Source organism: Tachypleus tridentatus, chromosome 6 (genome assembly GCF_004210375.1).
Source record: "Tachypleus tridentatus isolate NWPU-2018 chromosome 6, ASM421037v1, whole genome shotgun sequence".
In the NCBI taxonomy this organism is placed as follows: domain Eukaryota; kingdom Metazoa; phylum Arthropoda; class Merostomata; order Xiphosura; family Limulidae; genus Tachypleus; species Tachypleus tridentatus.
In genome coordinates, this window is record NC_134830.1 from 19127773 (window position 1) to 19154875 (window position 27103).

At 36.2% G+C, this 27103-nt stretch overlaps 1 protein-coding gene across 4 annotated transcripts in view; it reads left to right on the forward strand.

Moving 5' to 3' along the window:
- The first annotated feature begins 3536 nt into the window (after positions 1-3536).
- The window catches only part of LOC143252042 (TAF6-like RNA polymerase II p300/CBP-associated factor-associated factor 65 kDa subunit 6L), a 64379-nt gene continuing 40812 nt past the window's right edge, over positions 3537-27103 (forward strand). The window contains exons 1-3 of one of the 4 annotated variants that reach the window (XM_076503592.1): positions 3537-3769; positions 4197-4392; positions 13690-13776. In XM_076503592.1, coding sequence (XP_076359707.1) covers positions 4222-4392; positions 13690-13776 — 258 coding nt within the window. In that variant the 5' untranslated portion in view covers positions 3537-3769; positions 4197-4221. Of the gene's footprint in view, positions 3842-4196; positions 4393-13689; positions 13777-27103 lie in introns of all 4 variants that reach the window. The other 3 variants (XM_076503590.1, XM_076503591.1, XM_076503593.1) reach the window with 3 other exon arrangements.

Consider the following 27103-nt stretch of genomic DNA (forward strand, 5'->3'; position numbering starts at 1 on the left):
ACTTTATTTGGTGATTTAATATTTAATTTACTTTTCATAACAAGAGAGTTAAAAGTAATTATTTTAAAGGCGATAATTATGTTGTTATAGTTTTGAATAAAGCACAAAGCTACACAATGGGCTATCTGTACTCTGCCCACCACAGATATCGAAACCCAGTTTTTACCGTTGTAAGTCCGCAGACATACCGTTGAGCCCCTGGGCGGAGTGCGATATTTGTGACAAATTTGGTTGCATAATCCTGTACTAGTTATACGTTATGTTTGCAATTACACCGTTTTCTAGGCTTTACTAACATTGTGATGAGAAATATATACGTGGCTCGTGAGAGCAAGTAGAGAAATACAAAGTAGAAAGAAAAAGTGAAAAGCAACAATCAGAAAGTTAGATAGCGAAAGGTTTGATTGTTTGTAATTGAGCACAAAACTACACAATGGGTTATCTGTGCTTTTCTAGCCGCGAGTATCGAAACCCCGTTTCTAGCATAGTAAGTTCGCAGACTGTTCTGCCACGAGATCTGTTCGTGAAAGAAAACGTGAATTTAACAGGCTTGTGGGTGATTAGTTTTAAAGGGAAATATTTTAAAGTGAGTTTCGTAGTTTAATAGAGATAAGGCAAAACAAATAGAATCAGAATTTCCAATCGTAAAATAGTCATGATTATAGTATTCTAGAGTTAATTATAGATAAAGTATAATGAAGAAGGCTGAGGTTCTATTCAAACACCAAGCTTACGACAGAGGAAGTGGGGAAGCCAGTAATATAGGAATTTCATTCTCTGTGTAAACTGTAAAGTCAAGACGGGTTAGTTTGTTATGTAATCATTCGCCAGATCACTTGATTTGTCCGCTTCCATTCCTGTCTTGTTTGGGTCTTTTTTTTCCATTCTCAAATTTAGTAACCAGGCCTACGAATAGTTTTTAGTTAACAAGAATGTTTTTCTTAACACTTGTGTGATTATTTTGGTTGTGATGACGGCAGGATATGATAAACTGACATGCATAATGTGTCCCTGGTTTTCAACTTATAGATTAGAAGCAAAGCAGTTAGTTAACAGCATCTACTCTCAAAATTAGATTACATTACTGTAATATTCTTGACCCACTCTAAACCATCAAACTTGAAATTACTATAAAAACTTCGTGTAATTGTGTGAAATGATAGTGGTTTTATAGTTGAAATATTCTCGAATCTAAGTATTTTAGTTTTCTAGTTTATATTTGAAATAACAGTAATAATAGACTTTTTTTAATTTCGCACAAAGCTACGCGAGGGCTATCTGCGCTAGCTGTCCCCATTTTATCAATGTACGACTAGAAGAAAGGCGGCTAGTCTCTTTATTTGTTTGTTTTGAATTTGGCGCAAAACTACTCGAGGGCTATCTGCGCTATCCGTCCGTAATTTAGTAGTGTAAGACTATAGGGAAGGCAACTAGTTATCACCACCCACCGCCAACTCTTGGGCTACTCTTTTACCAACGAATAGTGGAATTGACCGTCACATTATAACGCCCCACGGCTGAAAGGGTGAGCATGTTTGGTGCGACCAGGATAACAAACCCGCGACCCTCAGATTACGAGTCGAACGCCTTAACCCACCTGGCCATTTCGGGCCAGGCAGCTAGTCATCACCAACTCTTGAGTTACTCTTTTACCAACGAATAGCGGGATTCACCGTCACATCATGTTTGGTGCGACGAGGATTCGAATTAGCGACCTTCAGATTATGACTCGAGTGCCCTATCCACCTTGCCATGCCGGGCGAATAATTTAGTTGAGTATTGCTTATTGCTTGCGGATCCATAAATATGTTGGTTAGATTGTTTGCTTGTTTTTGAATTTCGCGCAAAGCAGTGTAAGACTAGAGGGAAGGCAGCTAGTCATAACCATTCACCGCTAACTCTTGGGTTACTTTTTATCAACGAATAGTGGGATTGACCTCACAATATAACGTCCCCACGGCTGAAAGGGCGACTGCGGTTCAAACCCGCGATCCTCAGATTACGAGTCGAGTGTTCTATCTACTTTGCCATACCGGACGAATAATTTGTCTTCTCAAAGGGTATTCTAAAGTAATTGAACTTGTCGGTGTGAATTTTGAAGAAAAAGAGAAAATTATTTGAAGTTCAGGTTACAACTGTGGTATACCATAGGATAATGTAGATTATTTATCCACTGATGTGTATTATCAGAAAAGAAGATAAAGAAAAAAGGTTCGTTTTGTCAGTTGGATTCAGCCTTTAATTGAGTCAGTCTGTGAAGTTTTGAAAGGAAATATAATTATTTAAAAGTTTTAGGTACAACCTTAATGACCAATCGTGTGAAGAGTTTTGATAAATACGTTTTGACTCGTTTTAAATATATTATTTTAAAACAAGTAGATTGTGTTGTGCCTGTTTTTGTTCGAATTTATCGTCAACAAGTCACAGATATCTGCTACAGAAGAATCCTTGGGCCACATGTACATCAAACTCTGACACTCTTAGCCAATATACGCAACAAAATTCGTATAATACAAAAACTAGTTTGGACGTATTCATACGTCTTCTTCAGTCTTACATTGTTCTCTGGCGGGAAAAGCGGTTGAAAATGTCTGTGTGACTCGGGGATTTTGAATACCCTTAAAGTGACCTTGGGAAGTGTTGAAATTTGGCAGGTTATATAAAATTAAAAATCATCTAGATTTACCTAATTCTTACTTCCAATGTACTTGAGGAATTAATAATTTTGGGTTTATGTAGGCAATGTTGATTGTCAGGTTTTTATAGGGCCAGAATTTTTCACAGCAGTTGTCTCTGAGGAATTGGTGATAAATTTCAACAATATATGGATAGCATACGACCCATTATTTTAAAATAATATATTAAAAAACAAGTGAAACGTACATATACAAATGTTTGCTCCACACTTAATCGCTATATTAGTATCCAGAGTTTTAAATAATTCTCTTTTTCATCAAAAGTCCACACAGGTTGGTTAAGCTACCTTAGAATCCAGTTGATGAGGCAGATTATTCTTCTCTATTATATTATTATTATACATGCTAGAAACCGAGTTTTGATATCCGCACTGGAAAGAGCACAGATAGACCGTTGTGTAGCTTTGTGTTTAACTTCAAACAAAGAAACGTTATGACCATCTTGCCTGCAATTATAACACTTTTAAAGTCGCCACTGTAACACTTTTTATGGCTAAACCAAGAAACTCAGTCTAGATCTATCTGACTATATCTTTCACTTACTTTGTCTTACTTTTTCTTTCACTAACTTACTTCCACTAATTTGATTGCACATATATATATATAAATATTTGCACATATATGTATATTGACCGACTGAGGCCTAGAACTATCTACAAACTATGATATGTTGTAATGAAACGATACTCACTTAAATTAACGAGACAAATTCAGAAGGTTTTATAATCATGACGTAAATTTATAACAATTGAATTACAGAAGTACTAACGAAAGTTAAGAAAGAGAAATATAAAATTATATATTTTTATTTAAACCATCATTCCGCCTTTGCGGCTTCTTTAGAGTTAATATATACATAACACAAGTACAAATTCGTAAACAAATTTGCCATAACTATTGCTTCTAAATATAACTTACTTTAACATTCGCGCTATATGAACAGTGTAAACCATGAGGTCCACGTTAAATTTTATATTAAACTTAAAAATGAGATGGATAGTCATGTATCATTAAACATTGAAAAAATGTTCCGGCTAATATACCAAAAGACAACATGAGACAGAAGAGGGCACGTGAGATTGTTGAAATTAGTTTTCCTTTAAGATTTTTTTTTGTTGTTTATTGATTTGTTATTGTTATACAAGGTATTCAAGCTTAGCCAAAAAATAAACATTAATATTTATTTAAGATGTATGTGGACATAAACCTAAAAACTGTTAACTTTCACTTTTAGCTCTGGTAGTTCATTATAGTAACTTAATCACTTGTTAACTTAACCATTGTTGATTTGCTTTAATGCAGAAGTGAGTATTCCCTCTTATTGATATATTTTACTCATATCTGCATTTTAGCATAGCTTTCGCAGTTTTTCATCTTTTTAAATTTAAGATACTTTTTGATAATTTGAATTACGTTTCAATAATAATACAGTTATTGAGTGTACATACAGTAAATTCACATTTGACGCTGAATTGACAAAATTACATGTACACGGTATAGGCAGCTTATATTATTAACATTAACAATGAATGAAAACTTGGAGAAGAAATCAACCGTGGAAGATAAAAAGTATTCACAGTTGACGAGAGAATCCATTAATTTATTTGCTGAATGTGGTGGCTATTCTGAAATTCCTGACAATATTATAAGCCTTCTTGCTGAAGACAGCAACTATCGTTTGAGAGAAGCGCTTCAGGTAATATTATTACAGACATTAGCGAGTGTGGTTATAAATAGATAGTCTAGTCTAATACTATTAGCATAACTGCAGACTATGACAATAGTTTACTCAAGTTACTGTCCTAATGTTACAGTTAAGAAGTGTCATAATCACAATTTATTTAATGTTAGTCTACTTTATGCAAACCTGAATATGGTTAAAATTGAAAATAATTTTTTAAATGAGGTGATAGAGTGTTGCCATGTTTGATATTTATTGTTGGCAGGCCTCTATAATTAAACAAGTAATATAAATAATTTAAAAAAAAATAATTATGATGTAAGGATGGCAATGACAAAAAGTACAGAAACATGGTATGAATGAACGTACAAAATCTGTATATAGGTAGTTGTATCTTTCTAAGAAACCATTTCACCTACAACTAAATGTTGAATTTCTTTTGTTTACATTATTTGACCTTTGCATTAAATCCTCTAAACTGAATAATGCTATAAAACCTTACAGTGACTAGTTTCCATAAGCTTGTAACTATTCACTCAGTGGTTTGTGTCGGAATTTTTTGTATGGTTTTATGTACTAATCCCTTCCTTATTTCTATATTTTTGCTGTCTGTACGTCATTCTTATTTTTCAAAATATTTTTTACCCCTTATTTTTCCTCTTTTTATAAACAATATATTTAATGAATGGGAGTCACAATGTTGGTAACAGTTGATGTTATGTATTGATGTTAGTGGAAAATGCTATAATGTGACATTTTAGTGTGTAAATCATTGTAATAACTTCAATCATTGATGAGCTAGCACTACAAATAATCAACAGAACATTTAACTGTTATGTTACTTGATGTTTTCTACTTTAGCAATGTATTTTTTGGTTAAACAGATAATTTAACAGTTTTTGAAAACCTCAACACGAAGTTAGGTGTTTATAAAAAGACTCTTAGATTGTTGTAAGGGGGATTTAAGACAATGAGGAGCAATAGGTAATATGAGGTGGCCATTTTTCCCCAGGCCACACCTAAATATTATGCACTACTATGCTTGTTGATAAAGAATAACCCATTTTAATTCATTTGCTTTCAAATGTAGATAGAGAAACTCCTTTTCTTATCACTGATATCAATAAGCAGAAAAAACAGTTGTTTTTCTTCTTTAGTTTGTGAGGGTTTTGAGCACTGTTCATATAATTATTTAGTTTGTGATCACTGTTCATATAATTATTTAGTTTGTGAGCACTGTTTATATAATTATTTAGTTTGTGAGCACTGTTTATATAATTATTTAGTTTGTGAGCACTGTTACATTTTTGTAAATTCTTTTGCTTTTCACTTTCATTTGTTTCCTTTTTCCATGTCTAATGATTCTGAACATTCAAATGGATTATTAGGAGGATTATTTTTTTAAATACTCCAACTTTTACTGACATCAAGTTGAACATAATTTTCATAATAGATTACTTTTAAATTTTCTTTGTATCATCTAAATACTGTTTTCATATTAACCAGATGTTCCCTTTGTGGATTAACTTTGGATTGTATGATATGAAAGCAGGGTATTTCCATTGGTGGTGTTGTCCATCTTCTTGTTTACTTGTCTTGCTTGTTTGTTATGTTTATTATATATAAAAAAAAAATTGTTTTCAAGTGCTAAGTTTGTTTGTTTTTTATAATCTAGAGATTTTGTGTGAATGTTAATCAATTTCAAAAATTCGCTGGTCAACCAGATCTGTTGGTAATGGACTGTTTAGTAATAATAATATGTAAATGTGTTCAAGAGGAGATATATTGCATATGTTTAAATTTAAAAAAATATATTGTTAAATGTGTATTGTTTTATAACAATATTCACTTTATGCATAGAATTATTATCTAGAAATCAACATTTTCAGGACATTTATAATCTTCATGCTTTATTATTTGTTGAGAACAAGTTAAAGGATTATTTCATGTCAAATCAGTCATGTAGTTTTTTGACATGATCTCTTCCAGTTGTGATAGCAGTTGGCTGAATTATTGGTGTCATAAATATATAAGATTTTATCAAGCTTCATGTCTGTAAGTTGAATGTTGTTTTTATGTTGCCCAAACCAGATATATTTTCCTGAAATGGCTTTCAGGTGAGATCTATGGCATAAAAGTATCACTAACTTTCTAAAATTTTGTTAATGTTGTAGTAAAATGACTTGATCTTCATCACTGAATTGTTGAAGTTTGACTTCACTTATAACTTGAGTCAAAGTTGGATTCTGTAGCTTGTACCATCCTCATTAGTCTTTACCAAAAGTAAATTTGAGATCAGGCAATATTCACTGATTTCATTATGTCATTCTAGTTTCCCAGTGATAACTTTAGGAATAACTGGAAAGGAAAAACAAGTTGAGAAGGTGAAACTTTGTAGAATGGATGGCAACTGCCTGTTGTGGAGACACAAGTGTAGAGGACAATGTTTCTAAAGTATTCTGCTTTTTGTCTTCAAGTCAGTTTATGCAGGTGTTGTCAGTCTTTTATAGTGTCCTGGTGGATTGTGGAGAGCATGTAATGATTGGTTGGATTATCACTGTTTCTGATTGGAAGAGAGATTTCCTGTAGATTCAACTAATTCAAATTTGAGAAGGTAGAGATTTCAATCAGTTTTTAAAAAACACATTTATGGGACACTTCTAATTCCTACCAACAGTTCATTGTGGTGATGCTACATCATGTGATGATTATTGGTACTGAAAAGTGGGACATTTAATTGTGCTTGTATATAATGGAGCATATACTGAATGTAGTTTAGACTTAAGAACCTATAAATATGAATTGGTGATTGATTTTTCTTTTTTCCAAATTATTTACTCCATAAGGAGTTTCATTGAGTATATACCTGTGAGTCTAGTAGTTGAGAGTTGTACCAAGTTCTACCAAGTGAACAGCACCTAACAGAACTACAAGTAAGGGGTGCGCTGGAACAGAAGTTGATGTGTGTTGGCTATATATTAAAAAAAAGAACAAGCAAGCTCCAATTAAACTATCCTCCAAAAACAAAGCACTGTATTTCAAAGAATGTACACCATACCAAAGCACATGTGAATGAATTGTGCAAAATAATTAGTTTGGATGATGAAAGAGTATTCATGTGGGCTGTTAATCTGATTCCAGATTAGTAACTATGCAATAAGTGCAGAAAATATTTGTTCCAAACTAGTTTCTGATAAGATATCTCAGTGTTCAAAAGGCTTTCTTAATTTATACTATTTTATATTTGCACACATTTTCTTTTGCCACTAGTCTTGATATTCATTTACGAGTGTGACTAATAGGAATACAATACTATTCCTATTGCAACTAGTGTTATTTTTAATATTGCAGCTGTTAATCACTTTGTTTGGCAGTCTTATAGAATAGACACTTTTTTTGTGTTCCTGGTTTGATTCACTCATTCGCAAGTTTTGCTTCTCAGTTTTGTGCTTTAATTACATTGTTCTTTATCATTTTAGTTCTCTTTTATGAAGAATTATGAATTGTTTTGTTTACCTTCACTTTCAGTTTTGTAAGCTATGCACTCTCAGTTTCAGATGGTCACAACTACTTCTGCTGCAGTGCAATTATCAACTTCATCCAGTGAAACAGAATCATGATTTTTAGCCTATGAAATGATAGTAGTTGGTCAAGTTCATGCAACAAACAGAACAAACTAATGATTGTCCTATCACAGTTTTCAGTGATTGGGAAGTTTATGTTTGGACAGCTTTATTCCCTCTCCTGAATATTCTTCTAAGTTGTGTGTTACTTTGGGAAACTTGTCCAGGCCTCTTTCCCTTTTGATGGATTTGATTATTCAGGTATGTTATTTTCTTTTCTTATATTTTGTTTCCTGTGTTCCACATGTGCTTTTCTCTACTACTAGCTTCTGAGTGATAATTTTAGTATTTCTTTTCCCCTGGATATTGGAGCTTATGCGAGTTGTTTTGTAGAACATTTGCATTTTGGGGGTGGTGTGCCTCAACTTGCACATAATGTGGATAATCATGCTTTTGATTATCATTGTTTCAACTTTTTTTATTTGGACTTCTAGCATTGATGTTGTTTCTCCCTCAGTTGGGATTAGACCTCAATAATTCAATTATCTTTTACCATATTTATCTTACATTGACCACCCTTCTTGGGTCAGTGCTGTGGGGACCAGACTCCTTTGATTTGTCCATGTTTAGAGGTCTTGGTGATTGATCTGTGGGTACTGAAAGTCTGGTCCTCTACTTTCATTTATCTCCCTCATTGTCTCAATTATGGTTTCTTCTCTCCTGTGGCTGCTTGATCCATTCCTGGGACTTTTATTTCCACTGTTTTATGTTGCTTATTACCTCCTCAAAAGATGAATCAGTCCCACATCCTTTGTTTTCTTTTTAAGAGACTGTCCTGTTAGATTGGCTTCAGGAAATATGAGTTTTTCATGATGCCCTTATTCCTCTTGTTCACACCCTCGTGTGTCATCATCAGTAGACTTAGTTTAGGATTCCTAGATACCTCCCTTACCATTCCTTTTCCACATAGACCATCTTTTACTGGTGGAAGAATTGGAGTAACACTACCATGTGGAATTTTACCTTTTATGGATGCTTCTTTTCCTGCTTGTGTGGTTTGTCTGAATACTCAAAAGGTTGTGGGAAGATTTTCTCTTTACAAGTCCTTTTTTCATATCAATCTTGGAGCTTCTTGCCACTTGTTGGGCATTTTTCACTTTATTGAAGGCCTCTTTGGGCCACTTGGTGATGATACACTCCAGTGGTTCTATGGCAGTGTCATAAATCATTGGGCAAGGGGTGTTTTGTCAAAAGAACTCTATTTTTTAACATTGGATCTTCTTTGTTGGATCCAGAATCTGGTCATGTATCAGTTATCTTGTTCTGACAAGATGATTCCAACACTGTGGTCTTTGGATTTACCCTTTTTTTGTGTTGTGGGCTTTGTGGAGGGTTCCAGATTTGGAAATTTTTGGTAATTTTCTCAGTACATCTCATCCTTGATTTTGGTCTCCTGTTCTTCATCTGTTAGCAGGAGCAGTCATTACTCTGAATTGGAAGTTATTGGATTGGTACCTATATGCATCATATACTCCTAATCGTTTCCTTTCTCGTGTCGTTGCCATACTTTGAACCACTCTATGTAGTGTTGTGCTGCTGGTTATGTATTGGCTGGCTCACATATTGTTTTTACTGCAGCACTACTTTTTGGTGTTGCTTCCTTTTACTTTATCTCTGAAACTCCTTCATCAGTTGCACTTTGGTGTGCATCATTTGTCTGTAGCTGGATTTTTTTTTCTCTGTGAAGCTTCCTTTCCTTCATTTACTTTTTTCTCTTTCTTCCACCACAGAGGTTTACCTATTTACATGGGATATGTATTGTTTTTTTGGTCTGTTCCAAGAGGTTATAGCCCTCTCCATTGCTACAGTTCCTCATGCCATTCTTTTTGTCTTGGTGTTTTTGAATAGTGTTTTTTTGTTTCTTCTGTTATTGGCTATAGGAGGATGTTATTTGCCATTTTTCTGTTTACAAACTTTGCTTATATTTTCAGTTTATCAGTCTTTTCCATGTTTTTTATTTTTTTTCTTTGTTTACAATTTTTTTTACCCTGCTTCCCTTCCAGATTAGTACCCCTGTGTGGTGCTCTGTGTTTTTCCCTGTCCTCCATTGGACCTTTTGCCTTTGTATTATTTAAATCACCTTTCCTTAAAGTATTTGTTCCTGTTTTTTTTGGTATGTGTATACATTGTTCTGAGGTGTTTGTTTTTAATGTTTGCTGCATTTTTTTTTTCTGAGTTCCAATGTTGTTTTCTTTCTTGATCACGACTTTTGTTGCTTAAGAGGGAACTTCTTCTTTCACACCATTTTCCTTTTCTTCCTTTTTTTCCACTCGAATCCCATCCATCTTTGCCTGGTCAGGACTTTTTGATAGTATATGGCATGCTATACTGCTTCCTTCTGTGGCTCGTGAGTTCATTTGTTTCTTCAGTGAAATTCTCTCCTTTCCTTTGATTTTTTTGCCATTTCCATTTTCGGTCAAACTCACCACTTAATTTGTGTGCTGTTTGTTTGCATTTCTCTTGATAACTATTGGCTTTTTCATGTTTTCTTCTTTTCAGACTAATTACCTTACCACTTAGTTGAAAGTAGTGTGTGGCATTCTTCTTCTGTAGATGATGTGATGCCTATCCTACTGCAGATCTGATATATTATTTCAGATACTGCACGGTGTTGTTTGTGCATTGTGCCATATATTGAAGTTTGCTGCTCTGGCTGAGGTTCCTTGGAATTGGTTGTTGGTTGGAAATGGACAAGCCACATAAGTATTCATATGCATTTAGATGGTATCCTTTTCCTACTATGGGCTGGACATTAAATTCTAATGCTGTTAGGTTTTGTAATCACAGTACATCTTTCTACTGTCTGCTGGATGTTTGTTCCCAGTTGATCTGGTTTTGGTTGTAGGTGGATAAGACACATAAATTTCCACATGTTTAAGGGTGGTTACCCTCCTTCTACCAATGACTGGACAAAAAATTCCCAATGATGTCAGTTTTAAACAGGAGGGAAACACCCACCTCGGCCCTCCACCTTTCTATCACATGCTGGATGTTGGTTCTGGAAGTGAGTTTTTAGTACGATACCTTCTCTTCTTTGCAGGCACCCAATTTTGAGGGGAAAGGTAGAGTACCTTTTTTTTACCATAAACCTGATGTACAATTCCAGATACCTTTAGGTGTAGGTGTAGGTAAAATTCACACTTACTTTGTCATGCTCTTGTCACTACATCAGGGAGTCCAGTTATTTCTGTAATTTTTCCTTTTGGTCCTTCCATGTTTCTGCTTGTTTTTGCAACATGTTGCTAAAGGGCAAAAGTGTATTTGGCTTAAAAGTGGTGTAGTTTCCCATTATTGTATTGTTTTTAATTCCTTCTTGCTTCCCATGGTTTTCCTTTAGGTGCTTCCTAAGAGGGAACCATCTTTTTACTAGCCCTCCACCAGTTCAATGTGAGATTCTAGATTTTTGTGAGAAGAGGTAAAGTATTGTATAAGAAGTTAAAACCTTCTTAAATTGAAAATGTATTTCTGAGAGAAATGTACCTCCACTCACATTTTCCACCCATTCTCCCCACTTTTGGTATGATTCGACTAATATCAAAGAAGTTAACAGCTGTAAGATTAGGAAAAGATGCTAGTTATGTAGGGTAGTATCACACTCCTATTCGTAATCCTGCACAATCACTTGCATGCAAAAATGCAGAAATAAGTGGGAGCACCAAGGCTTGACGAGTGAAACTTTGTGCTTATAGAGGACAGTACAAGTTGAGAAAGGTTTCTGTGAGGGAAGGTAAGTATATATTGGAAATAAATTTTCAGTTTAGGAAAATATTGGTTTCCTAATGATAAATAAAAAATGTCATAGCACCAGCAACAACAGAGAAAGATGTAGTATTTTAAAGAAGGTATATCTAAAGTCTTTGTGAGATTTTTGTGGCTACAAAGAAGTTGTTCTAGAAGAGCCACCCAGAAGAGAAATTTTAATGCATTGAGGGAACTATCAGGAAATGACTAAGATTGGAGATCTCTGAAATTTAAGTAAAGAGTTCTGGAAAGGAGGAATGACTAGATGAAATGATATAACAGCTGAAGGAAATGTTTTGCAGATATTTTAACACATTGGCTCCCAAGTCGTTTTGCCAATACTTTCCAGGGTCCCACTAGTCATTTTATAATTACTTTTTTTAGGAAGAGTGTACATGTAGCCATTGTGTCCCAGCCAATAAGTGGCTATTAAAAAAGTAAATAGAGCAAAACCCACTGGTGGATTGTGTGTGAGCCAACTTGTTAATAGAAACAAAAAGATTCAACTTTTAACACTTCTGTTGAAGAGCTGGAGCATTTAGAAATTTTGAATTCAACACAAAATTTCAAATGGCACGGACAGCAAAACAGTTAATAGAGGAGAATTGTATCCTTGCCATACTAAACCCTCAACCATGAAGACCTCTCAGCCTTAACACATTAAAAGGAGTGAAAGATTTCCATAAGAATGATTTATTCAGCAAAATTGAGCTTGTCATTAGAGATTGTTAGAGAAAATGTGAAACCACAGAAGAAGCTGATAGTATGCAACTTTTCTGAGGCTTACATTATGTTTAAACAGGAGTATTCAAAGGTGGGTGTTAATCAAGTTTGCAGAACTTTGTCAAAGAATATTGTGCTAGTAGGGGCAAGTGGAATGCACTGTTTGTGGTTTGTGTAATTCACCAGAACATAAAACTCTTGAGGGAAAGATCAAGATTGAAGATGGTTGCTATTTTCAAAGGTCTGATGGGAAGTACAATCAAGAACTTGCCTGTAAAAATGTCTTATCTCTGATAACTTTGATTCTGCTACATACAGTTTGTTTTTTTAAGTGAATGCCTCACCTGTAAAACTACTGACTTTTGGTACAATTTTATCTACTGCAATATAAATTAAAATGAAGAACCAGTGCTACAATGAATATTTGATTACCTCTCAATAGCAATAGGAAAAATATACAATTTGTCAGAGAAGGAGCAGCAGGATGCAACAACAGTGCTGAAGACAGTCATCAACTGAGTTAGAATAGAGTTTATGTGCATGTACCTCTTTTTATTAGTATTTCCAGTATGTATATGAATTATAACCATTCACAACCATTGCTTGCCAGCATTATTAAAAACACAATTTGAGTTATTTTTCATTTCTAAAGTTATTACATGAAATTATAATGACACAATATAATTAGTGAATACTTCATGATGCAATAAGATCCTATATTGATTTTTGGGAAAAACTTAAGAGGAAAGTATGATCTTCAATATATAATCTTAAATTTGCTCATCATTGTGGGGTCAACAATCCATGTGAAGTTAAAGTTCTGAATGTGACAAAATAATGGCATATTTGGCTACAGCACAAAGAGAGCCTTCCAACGATAGTTTACTTTTATACTGTGGCATTAAATATGAAAATATTTTTTTACTTTTATGCCATTGATTTCATTTGGAAGTCATTTTGTTCAAATTTTGGCACCTTTCTACAAAAAAAATTTCTAGATGTGTAAAATTTGGCTAAATATTGTATCACTGGTAGCTTTTCAGATAGCATCAGAAGTCACAAACCTTTAGCATTGAGAGTGAGTGACCTGTCATAGATTGTCCCAGATGTTAAGAATAAAAATTAATTCACCAATTATCAATTTATCTATATCTTTAAAAACAGAATATGCAGAAGAATTTTTATGTATATCAGAAGTTCAGTTTTTCTTTCACTTTCACAATAGAATGCTGGACATTTCATGAGACATGCTAAGCGTCGGAAATTAAACAGTGAAGATTTCAACAAGGCCTTGTTGTGGAGTAATGTGGAGGTCAGCATAACATATAACAAGTATTTAATATAATAATGCAAGTTTTTTTTTCAAATGTTTGTTTACAGTTTTGAAATATTCTTCATAATAACATATTATGTTTTACTTAACTCCCATTGCTTTTAGCCAAAACATGTTAAACTTAGTAAAAAGGTATAATGTAAAGTTCTAAATATCTCAAATATTGGCTGTAAGTCTTAACTATTTGAACTTAGTCGCAATATCTGATCATAACCTTTCTCATCAGGGTTGTAAGCATTTTGTGTTATTATCTTTTTCAGCAGTTTTAAGTGAGATTATCTTATCAACCTAAGTTTTGTTTGTTAAAAACAGCAGATGTATAGATCTTTATATGCATATAAAAGTTTTTTACACTTTGTTCAGGGGTGTGGAAAGAATTTATATTGCTGATGCCAACTTCAAGTTGTACAGTTATGTTTTTTAAAATGTGTTTGCTGTATTGGTGGAAAAACACTCCAGCAGAACATGAAGCTGAGGATGTCAAAAATAATAGCAAGGAGATGGAATCTCTTTGTACTTCTCTTAGCAGATATAAAAGGCAAGGCTTTTAGTGTGAATTTGTGACAGACCAGCAAGTAATACTGATGAAACCAGTGAGAAACATTACAATAAGATTATGTTTCAGTTCTTAATGACATCATAATTATGGATGATTTTAATTTCATACATATATATTGGGAAATGCTAGAATCAAAGTGTGAGGGAGAAAGGTTTTTGGAAACTGTTTAGAATTGCTTTCTTCACCAACTAGTCAAGGAACTTACTAGAAACAGTGCTATTTTAGATTTAGTATTAACTTCAAATAGACCATTGCTTTATTAACTTTAATGTTTTGCTGCATGTGGAGATAAGGTATAATGATATTTTAGTTACAAATTGAAAAAAACAAATTTTGAAGGAATGCAACAAGAATATCAGTTGTAAAATGGGTGGTTGAGATATTTTCAGAGACTGATCACATGTGGAAAATGTTTAAAGATACGTTTTTAACAACTCAAGGTAAACATATTCCTTGCAGAATCCCCTCAGTGTGGATTCCTGTATGTGGTGAGGGGACCTCCCAGGGAAGGTTTTGTTCTGTCTGTTTACCTTCTCTGGGATCTAAACATCCACCCACGTTTTTGCCATGCGTGGCAACCCCTGAAGAGAGGAGAGGATCCTGGTGGTTGAGGAGTCCAACCCTAACACACCACTTTGGCCTTGAATTACTGTAGACGGTGGCCTCCCTTGGGTCAATCGGCTGGTCCATTTGGGCTAGAGTCAACCAAGTACCAGTGTTGGAAGTTCTCAACGAGTGTTGTGGACATTGTGCCTGATGCTGGTGTTTGGGTATAGTGCTCACAAAACCCTGGCGTTGCTGCATTGTCCTTACATGACATTGTAGTGCGTCCCCTCGTAGGGCTTCATGGTGGGTGGGGTCAGTGGGTATCGAAATTTTTGTATTTCCCTGTGGATCCTCCTTCAAAAATTTTAAATAAAATAGTGAAAAAACAGTCAATAGGTAAATGACCATGTCTTAAAGACTCTAAGCAGCAATCTTCAACATCTGTAACACACGTACCCCATTTTCTTATATTACATTCTCTTTCAGAAAACCTTTAGGGCAAATGTCCCCTTTTTTATTCAGAAGGGACTAGAGGGTCTTGCTGGCTCTCCAAAGTCAGTAAAGAAGCTTCAATCTGGAGACATATTAGTTGAAACATCCGCAACCCAACACAGTGAACTCCTCTTGAATTCAACGGCAATTGGGGATATACCTATTGAGGTTACCCCTCATCCTACCTTGAATTCATCACAAAGAGTTATTGTTGAGAGGGATTTGAAGAACATCTCCGAGTCAGAGATTCTTGCTGGTCTCTCCACTCAAGTAGTTTCTGCAGTGAGGCGCATCTCCACTCGCAAAGATGGAGTTACACTACCAACAAATACCCTCGTTTTGACATTTACATTATCACGTGCACCTGCCACCATCAAGGCAGGTTATCTAATTTGCAGGTTACAGCCATACATTCCAAACCCTCTCCGATGTTTCCAATGTCAGAGGTTCGGCCACTCAAAAACATCTTGTTGTGGTTCCCTGACATGCTCGTTGTGGTGGCAAGGACCACGATGCCTATGAATGTGACATGAACCCACATTGCGTCAACTGCAATGGTTCTCACCCTTCCTACTTTTGTTCTTGCCCAAAATGGTTGGAGGAAAAAGAGGTGCAGCGTTTGAAAACAACTTATAACATTAGTTATCCTGAGGCTCGGAAATTGCTGCCCACTGCTCCATCTTGGACATATGCTGCTGCATTTCATTCCACAACTATAGTGGGAGTGCAGACAGATCTCTCTGTGCCTCCAAGAGAATCGTTTTCTAAACAAATGAAAAGCCTTTTGACCTCCATGGTTAAAAAGGTTGATGAATTGACTTCCACACCCATCTCTGTTCCTCCCATACATTCCAACAAACCTCAAGATCCACATCCTTCAGTTTCAAATACAGGCATTTCTTCTGATACATCTTTTTCTCCCACCCCAAGAGGCAAAACAATCATTCGTTTGCATTCTCAGTCACAGGAATCCCCTTCCAATAATAAAGACCTGCCCAATCGACTCAGGGCAGGATCCATGGAGGTTGATAGACCTCCTCCGACTAAAGACAGTAAGGAAAAAAGATTTGGTCGTAAACAGAATGGTTTTTTCAGCCACTTTGCCTACCCGTCATTAAAAATGGCCACCTTGATACAATGGAACTGTTGAGGTTTACGTTCTAATCTGGATGATATCAAAACACTGATTGCTTCCTACCATCCTGTATGTTTTTCCTTACAAGAAACATTTATGCTGATACAGTCACCATTCATCAGTTTTCTCTGTACAGAAATGACAGGCTGTGTGATGGACAAGTCATTGGAGGGGTGGCACTATTGGTTGATCAGTATGTGCCCACCTTGTCTTTGTCACTCAACACACCCTTGGAGGCTGTAGCTGTCTGTGTTTCCTTGGGTCATACAATCACTGTTTGTTCTCTCTACCTGTCCCCTGGAGAGACATATGATCAATCAGACTTTGATGCCCTCTTTGGACAGTTGCCATCTCCATTTCTCATCCTGGAGGAGTTTAATGGACATCATCCCCTCTGGGGAAGTGCTTTTATTGATAGGAGGGGTCGCTCTGTAGAGCATATGCTCTCTGATCACAATCTTTTTCTTTTCAATACTGGTTCTTCCACTTATTTTCACACACCTTGTCAGTCCTTTACTGCTATTGATCTCTTGGTTTGCTCCCCTTCATTATTTTCCCATTTTTCATGGAGGGTTGACAATAATCCACTAGGCAGTGATCATTTTCCTATACTTTTGAGAGAGACTGGCCGAGGTCGATGCCACTCTACCCGTGTGGCCTGGTGGAAGCTGGATTTGGCAGACTGGTCCACTTTCACTGCTCTCACAGAACTTGATCCTGCCATTGTGAATCAGCCATCAATAAACGACTGTGTGGCAGTGGTAACTGGCTGTATTATACAAGCAGCTGCTCAGTGTATTCCTGAAACCTCAACATGTTTTCCATGATATCCTCATCCGTGGTGGAATCCTGCTTGCTACTTAGCACGGAAGGCTCAAAAACGGGCCTGGGATACTTTTCGTAGATATCTCACACTTTCGAACCTCGTTGCTTTCCAACGGGCCCGTTCACATGCTAGGTGGGTAAGACGTCAAAGCCAGAAGGAATCTTGGATTAAGTTCACAACTAGCATATCTTCTACCACCAGTTCCACGGTCATATGGGACAGGATTCAATAGGTCAGTAGGCACTACAATTCTGTCCCCCTTTTGATTTTACTCTCTGATGGTCAGGAGGTGGCTGATGTCTGGAGCATTGCTGATACTCTAGGTGAAAGCTTTAGCCGGGTATCTAGCAATTCTGCTTGTTCCTCCACCTTCTTGGCCACCTCTTTCCTTTTGAACTGACTGTCTCTTTGACTATAATTGTCCATTTACACTGGTGGAACTTAAAATGGCCCTTTATCGGTCTGGCAGTTCATCTGTTGGACTTGATGATGTACACTATGAGATGCTGCACCATCTATCTCCTGCTTCTTTTGATGTCCTTCTAATTGTCTTTAACTGGATCTGGCAGGAGAATGTTTTTCCTGATGCCTAGCCCCAGGCTATTATTTTACCTTTCTCTAAGCCTGGGAAAGATCCCAAGATTCCTTCAAACTACTGTCCAATTGCTTTGACAAGCTGTCTCTGTAAGACCTTAGAGAGGATGGTTAATGCTGGTCTTGTTTGGTTCCTCAAATCAAACAACCTCTTCTTGCCCACCCAGTGTGAGTTCCGACAACAGTGCTCCACCATGAACCACATGATTTGACTTGAAACGTCAATCAGAGAAGTCTTTCTTAAACGACAACATCTTGTGTCAATATTCTTTGACATTGAGAAGGCTTATGACACAACATGGTGGAATGGCACTTTGCGAGACCTCCATATATATGGGTTACGTTGCCATTTACCCATGTTTATTAAAAAATTTTTAATGGACAGGAGGTTCCAAGTTTGTGTGGGTTCGACACTTTCACGTCCTTTTCTGCAGGAACTTGGAGTCTCTTAGGGCTGTGTTTTGAGTGTCACACTTTTCAGTATAAAGATTAATGCTGTCATATTGGCTCATTTGATCCCATGTGTCTTTGAATATCTCTTCTTTCCCCACTTCACCTGGACTCACATCTGTGAGATTTTTAGGACTCAACAGACTATGGATCAATGATCTATGGCTCTGCCAGACCCTCAGCCTTAAAGATGCTGGACCCCATTCATCACCAAGGACTTTGACTCTGCATTGGAGCTTTCCGCACCTCTCCAGTTCAAAGCTTATACGTTGAATCTCATGAACCTTCTCTGCACCTTTGCCGTTTGCAATTATCTTGACTATATTCTTTGAAACTTTGTTCCTTACCAAAGCATTCCACCTGGGGATATGTTTTTTTTCCTCAGTGGGCTGTACTTTTTCAGAACAGAAGATCTGCCATTGCTTCTTTTGGCCTTTGCATACAGGTGCAATTGGATGAATTGGGTCTGTCCTTGGATAGCATTGCAGAATACACAGGTCAGCCCATCCCACCATGGCTTATTTCAGCCCCCAAATGTAACCTTTCTTTCAGTCATCTGAAAAAGGCAGATACTCCAGATTGGAAGTACCGTCTTTTATTTAATGAACATCTTTCAAACCATTTCGTTCCAATTTATACAGAGGGTTCCAAATGAGGTAATTCAGTGGGCTCTGCCATGGTTTGCTGCAGTTTGGTGGTTGCCCGCAGAATCCCCTTTACAGCTTCTGTGTTAACTGCTGAACTGTATGCCATATCTCTTGCCCTGGATCATATTGAAGCTGAGCAGTACTCCAACTGCACTATTTATACTGACTCGCTTAGTTCTTTCCTGGCCCTGGAGTCGCTACAAGTTGGTTCACATCCTGTTCTCACTGATATTCAAAACCAACTGGCCCATTTCTCATTAACATCTACTTCTATCCAGTTTTTCTGGTACCAGGCCAAGTTGTTATTTGTGGGAATGAGCTTGCAGACATGGCAGCTAAATCTATCTGCTCAGGCACTATCACCACTGTGCCTATTCCATACATGGACTATGGTCCTGTATTCAAGGCTCAGCTTCATGCCAGCTGGCAGTCCACTTGGAGTGAGCAAGGTGACAACAAGCTTTTTCAAATAAAACCCTATATTGGTGGGTTTTGGCCATCTAGCTTCCGTAAGGTTCGGAAGGAGGAAGTTGTTCTAACTAGACTACGCATTGGTCACAGTTTTGTAACTTGTTTTCTTTTATCTGGAACTGTTGCACCAGTGTGTAGTTTGTGTAACACTCAAACCACTGTAAGCCACATTTTACTTTCTTGCCATTTTGACGACTCTCAACGACGGCACTATTTTAAACATGTTTTTTTGCAGGGTTTATCTGTAACATTGGGCAGTGTTATTGGTGATGGTGACACTGTCCACCTTGATAAAGTTTTTAGTTTTTTAATGGCCATTAATCTTTTTAATCTCATTTAAGTGTATTTATTTATTCATTACACCTTTTTTTAATTGTGGTTCCCTTTTCAAAGTTTTAATCTCTCTAGTTCAATTTGAAATTGGAAAATGGCCAGAACATTAAATAACTCGACACCAGGACTGGAAAGGCCAACATCAGGTGAATAACGCTGCTGTTTGAACTACCAGTTAGTCGTCCTGGTGAGTTGTTATTCCAGTTTTGCTGCATGTCTTTTAAACTTTTATTACTTTACCCTTTGGTACTGGCCATAATGATACATAACCTGGAACCAGGACTGGAAAGACCAACTTCAGGTGACTGACGGTGCTTCTGGTACTTACCTGTTAGTCTTCCTGGCGGATTATGATCATTACCATTTTGCTACAGGAAGTCCTTTACAACTTTCTAGACTGAATGTCAACATGGGTTTTATGCAATTTTTTGTTTTTAATTGCTGTTTTGTTTTTACCTTCGTTTACTTTTACAAATTTTACTACATTTACTTTACTTTTACCTTTTTACTGGACATTTGGGTACTCATAATTAAGATTTTGCTATATGTCTTTTAAAACTTCTATTTTACATTTTGATAATGGCTGCTATGACACATAACCCAGAACCAGGACTGGAAAGGCCAACTTCGGGTGACTGGTGGTGGTTCTTGAACTTACCTGTTAGTCTTCCTGGTGGGTTATGATCATTACCATTTTGCTACAGGAAGTCCTTTACAACTTTCTAGACTGAATGTCAACATGGGTTTTATGCAATTTTTTGTTTTTAATTGCTGTTTTGTTTTTACCTTTGTTTACTTTTACAAATTTTACTACATTTACTTTACTTTTACCTTTTTACTGGACATTTGGGTACTCATAATTACGATTTTGCTATATGTCTTTTAAAACTTCTATTTTACATTTTGATAATGGCTGCTATGACACATAACCCGGAACCAGGACTGGAAAGGCCAACTTCAGGTGACTGATGGTGGTTCTTGTACTTACCTGTTAGTCTTCCTGGTGGGTTATGATCATTACCATTTTGCTAGAGTAAGTACTTTACAACTTCTTTTACTCTGCTTTCTCTCTTAACATTGTAAACTAGGTGTGAACATTGGTTTTATGCTTTTTTGTTTTCAGTGATGTTTTATCTTCATTTCCTTTTCTGTATTTTACTACATTTAATTTGTTTTTACCTTTTTACTGGACGTTTGGCGCAGATAGCCTAGCTGCTTTGTGCTATAAAACACTAAATCAATCAATCAATCAACCTTGCAGAAAGAAGAGGGTAGATGCAAGTAAAAATCATATCTCAAGAATATAAGAGTAAAGTTAAATAAAAGGATAAGAAATTTAAATAAACTGGAATGACAGAAGATATAGAAGATTAAGAAAGTTGGTAAAACAGGAACTTAGGACATCAAAGAAGATGTATGAGGAAAGGTTAACTGAGAATGTAACAATTAACAGTGAATGATAAAAAAATAAATATTAACAATGTCAGGATGGGGAGGACCCTTGATGGATTTTAAAGAAAGTCTTGTATCTAAGATTATGAGATGTCTAGGTTATTAAATTTTTTCCTTTTTCTTTGGTTTTCACTAATTTTGATGTAAGTAGTATACCATATTCTGAACAGTTGATAGATTGGATAACTGCATTAATTCAAGAAAAATTATTTAAAAAACAATTGAGCTACAGGATAACAAGTTTGCATTGCATTAATTCTGAACTTTTTAAGAAAATATTGGGATATTTAAAGAACAATTGAGCTACTGGACTTCACTAATTTTGATGTAAGTAGTATACCATATTCTGAACAGTTGATAGATTGAAACAAGTTTGAACAGGATAACTGCATTAATTCTGAACTTTTTAAGAAAATATTGGGATATTTAAAGAACAATTGAGCTACTGGACTTCACTAATTTTGATGTAAGTAGTATACCATATTCTGAACAGTTGATAGATTGAAACAAGTTTGAACAGGATAACTGCATTAATTCTGAACTTTTTAAGAAAATATTGGGATATTTAAAGAACAATTGAGCTACTGGACTGGATAATATTTTCGCAAGGGTTTTGAATGAGGTTAGAGATTGGATAGGTATGCAACTTGCTGCAGTATTTTGTCAGTCTCCTAATAGTGGGCAGGTGCCAAAGGATTGGAAGTTAACTGATCTAACTCCTCTCTTCAGAGGAGGTGATAAAAGTTGCCCTAGGAATTATAGACAAATTAGCATTACATCAGTTGTGGAAAACGTTTTGAAATGTATGATAAATGATGACTTGCAAAGTCATTTAAAAATGTTTAGAATTTTATTGGATAAGCAGTATGGTTTCACTGAGGGAAAATCTTGCATTACAAATATTTTTATATTTTTTGAAAAGGTTCCTTATGTAGATAAGTGTATCTGGATTTTCAGATAACATTTGATGAGGTGCCATACAAAAGGCAATGTTTTATATATTACACAACATTTCATATATGGATTTACTTTTTTTCACAAAATTAGCTATTCTCATTCAGTGCTGCCCTCTATATACAAACATTTTTTTTACACATGTCAAAAGCCTTTTGCTGCTCCTTGTTAGAAATACTATACTCCAACATGTATCTCATGTAAATCATTGTGCTTCACTTCTTAACAAATAGTAGCTTGATATGTTCATTTGGTGCATGTGACTCCCTCTACACTTTTTTACCAAACCATTACTTCTAAGCTGGTAGTGTTTGAGTTCAGACATACTCTTTGTATGTCTAGTATTTCCAGTGTGACAAATCACTTTATTTTCCACATGAAGTGGTTACTTTTTTACTTTATTTTCATTCATTCTACCAATTCATATTATCAGTTCATTTTTATTGCTATATTTCTGCATATGAATTTCATGAATCTTTTCTTGTGCATTGAATTACAAAGTTTATGTTAGATTTTTGGGGCCCCACTAGTGAACAACGTTTTTTTTTTCTCAGGTCTCAAATTTGACTTTCTTGATGATGGACTTATTTGCTCTTATATGTCATAAGATCAAATGATACATGGGTCAACCTTTGTCCCCAGACTTTGTGCAGCCTCCTCCTGAATTAGTTGAATCTGTACATAATGTTGAAGACATTGATTGTCTTTACCAGCCTCCAGAGTTTGCTTTTCCTTCCCATCTATGGCCTGAGGAATTACCTTGACTACTCAATTTAAGAAATTTTTTTCTCAGGTTTATGATGCTTTATCCATTTCCCCTATCTCTCATTCACTTTATCTTTCCTTATTGCATGAAAAAATATTTCAAACTATTTTGTTTTTACTTCATCTTCTGATATTCATGTACATTCTGATCAGTTTGTTTTACAGTTAAGTGAGGAGATCAGCATGCTGTGACCTCCAATGTTTTCTTATCGGTTTGCCCTTTCCTACCATCATTCTAGCTACCTGTTTTTGTATTAACAGTTGTTAGGTTCCTTGTTACCTGTTTAGGGTGGGGGCAATTCGTGAATCAAGTGCTTGTCTTACTTATGCCCAGTATTCTCATCTACGTCTTACCCTGACCCCATTATTATGGTATCTTTCTTTCATACATCTATTGTCTAAAGCTCTCAATAGAAATCCTAAAGGTTTTTACTGCAGATACCTTTACCTTTCTCTCCTTCATGCTAGCCTGCATTTTATCTTTAGCTCTGGTACTATGTATGTGCTTTTTTTGTTGTTGGAACATTATAGCATGGGTCAGTTTTCCCTTGATGTATCTTGAGGGTTTATGCTTGGTACCTTTTCTCTGGTGTTACATATTTGATATTTTCTCTGAAACTATAAAGTCTCAAGTGATATCAGGCTACCAACAAACCCTTATGACTTTTGTGGCCAGTTTGTTTTGAACATTTGCTTCCTGTTCCCATTTCCTGTCCCATTGGTACTGGTGATTACCCTGTGGATTCAGATCAGGTGGGGGCTTGGCTGTTCAAGTTTCTTCCTCACTAGTGTCCCTTTGTCAATGATCCATAAGTGATATAGGTTCTGTCAGAAGGATTTGTTATTCATTTTTTCCCCACCTCTTGTTTTTCCTTTCTTCATTTCATTTCCTCCTGCTCCCACCTCTTGTTTTTAGTTTGAGAATTGATTTAGCCTTTTCTTCATTCCAGGTTTTTATTCCTTCCTCCTGCTCAAGAACCTGTGACCTGCCAGCGTGTGTAAGAATTAGTTTGAGAATTGATTTAGCAGTCAAACTGGTTTCTGTCATTCCAGGTTTTTTATTCCTGACTTTTCATCATTACTGTTTGTAAGGTTCTATCATTTTGGAGATGTAGTCCAACATGACTGCACTGGTCCTTCTTGGTCATGCCCATATGAGATCTCTTAAATGGGTATTTTATGAATGACAGAATCTTGCTTGAGATTTTCTTTCTATCCCCATTTCTATTCCTCCTTCTCTTTCAGATTATTTGCAGTGGTGGCTGGGCAAAGCCCATGCATTGAAAGGAGTGCTACTTCCTTCCCCCATATCTGGATCTACATCTTTTTATGGATACATCCCTTCAGGGATAGGGGGCATTGGAAGCTTCAGGCTGTTGGTCTCATACAAAACCATCTGGCATATCAATGTTCTTGAGTTTCTAGCCAAATGTCAGGGTGTTATTCGACTTTCGATTTCTCAACCGTCATTGCCTAGTGATGGTTCAGTGAAACAGTGCTATGATATTGGCACGTAACAATCAACAAGGGAACATTGGTTAAGAAATCTATGTTTTTGGATGTTGGATTGTTTATAATGGGCTCATGCACATCAAATTCACCTTATAGCATGTTACATGCTGGGTGCTTTCAATCTAGTTGCAGATCATCTTTCACACCCTGAATGGATCTATTCAACAGAGGGAGCATTAGATCTACTCATTTTCATGGATATTTTCCATCAGTGGAGTTCACCCCAAGTGGATGCCTTTGCCAATGGCTTCAATACTAAGTTGTCTCTTTTATTTTTGGCACCTTGTACCTCATCCACAGGCTTTAGCAGTCAATGCTTCAGCCAAGATTGGTCACACAAGTACCTTTTTGTATACTCTCCCATCTGATTACTTTATTGTGTGATTTTATTTGTCCATTTCCATCCTTGTTGGCTTCTCTTGATTGCTCTGTTGGTTTCCATGGTTACAGCAACTACTCCTATCCACACTAGTACTTCTTCCACTTTATCCCTCTCTTCTTCATCAACAATGATTTCATATTCTCAATCCCAACCGACACATTCTGAATTTCATGCTTAGCTTTTGTCTGGTTCTTGGAAAATGATCCTGTTTTATATGTTTAGTTCCTTACCTATTTGCTAGTTTCATACAGTCTTCTTCCATGGAAGTATACCAAAGCAAGTGGAAAGTCTTCAGCTGTTGGTCTGATAACAGAGAGTTTCCTGCTGAAAAGCCTATTGTGGCTCATGTGAAGGAATTTCTCACCTGGTTCTTCCATTACGAGTCTTCATTCTCCTCAATTTTTGGATATTGGGTGGTTTTATCCAATACTTTTCATTTTTCCTGATGCTATAGGATTTTTACTTCCCCTCTTCTTACTGTACTCATGCATTATCTTTTGGATATGTTGTTTTCGAGGTGTCCTGCCTTTCCATATTACGACATTAATATGGTTCTATGCTCCCTTACTTTGCTTCCTTTTGAACCACTTCCTTCTTTTCTTAGACTATTGATGATATGGTTTATTTGACACTCACATTTCATGAACCCTTTATTGTCCTATCTGTCTTCTCCTTTATCTGGTTTATTCATTTCTCTCAAAGACTTTGGCAGATTGGGAAGGTTGTTCCTTCTTTTCTCCTGTTTTTCTTCCTTCTATATCTCTTTACCCTTGACTGGTCAGGACCCTTTGTTGTTATATAGCCTGTACTGCTATTTTTCAGGATACATATTCCCCATTTTTTTATCTCATGGCAATCCACCTCGCTTTGGAATCTTTCTTGTTCTACCCTTACTAGTTGGGTCTGCCTTTTGATTTGATTGGCCTATTCTTACCTACCATCTTCCTCCTGTACTTGATCTGGGTTTCTTCCTGTCAGATCTGACACTTAACTGTTTCCCTTGCTTCCTGTCATTGTTGTCTAATGGAGGACATTCAACATTCCAGCATATGGACCACTTCCAGTACTTCATTTCCCACCATCTTCATCATGTTGGAATTTACTCTTTGTTGGGGTTTTGTCTACCACTTGTCACTGTTCTTCAGACTTCAGCATTACTGTAACTGGTAAGCTTTTATTTATACTTTCTTTCAGGAATATTTTTATCTCTTTTTCTCATGCATTCTGCTTAGTGGCAAGTGGTGCTTGACAAGGGTTTCTTTTAACTCTAAATTCACATTGTACAGCTGTTTTGACTTTCACTTTATCTTCCTTCATGATTGGTATTGCACAAGATTTCCTGACAGTGAATAACCTCATAATGATTTGCTTCATAAATATGTGTGTTCAAGACAATACTACCCACGTACTGCATGGATGGAGCAAAAGGGATTGATTTCCACCCCTGCCATGACTTCAGTGAATAACTAAGTATGTTCTATTTTTCAAAATAAGGTTTTATGGTCATTCATTACACTGTCTCCAGTGATGATGTTCTTCTGGCCTTTTTACCTCATTGACACCCTTCTTTCCTGAAGTGGAGTATGGGAGACCTTAACACTTTTCTATTGCAAGTTGCTGGGGTGGTTGACCATGGAGGTAAACTTTTGAATGAGTTCTACATAAAGATGGCTATAATAATTTAGGGGAGAATAATGCAGTAATATTCTGCTGATGTAGATGAGACGTGACCTCCAGAGGAGTTGAGTGATCATCTTGCTGGATAACATGGCCTCTTAATGACATTTACACAATCATGTGGGTTAAGCTATCCTTTCATTGGATGATGTAACCTTCTAATACCATTTACATTAACAATGGAGTTGAGCCATTGAAATTGCAATTCATCCCATTGATTGGTAGCCCTCATTTTACCCTCCTGAGGATATTGGTACCCCATACAGAGATTTTGGATTAGTGAACCAATCTCTATATCTTCATGGGATTTCAGGTTGTCTGTCTTCCTCTTCTAATTGCTCTATCTGTGGTGCATGTCACAATGATGATATGTGGGATTTTTGTTATTGTACTGTCCTACACTAACCCTTGTTCTCTTCTGATGAGTATATTATTGCCTTTGGATGGTCCTAGCCTGTGGTACTATTGGAGGTGTTGATTCCGTATGATAAAAATATCCTTTCAGTACTAG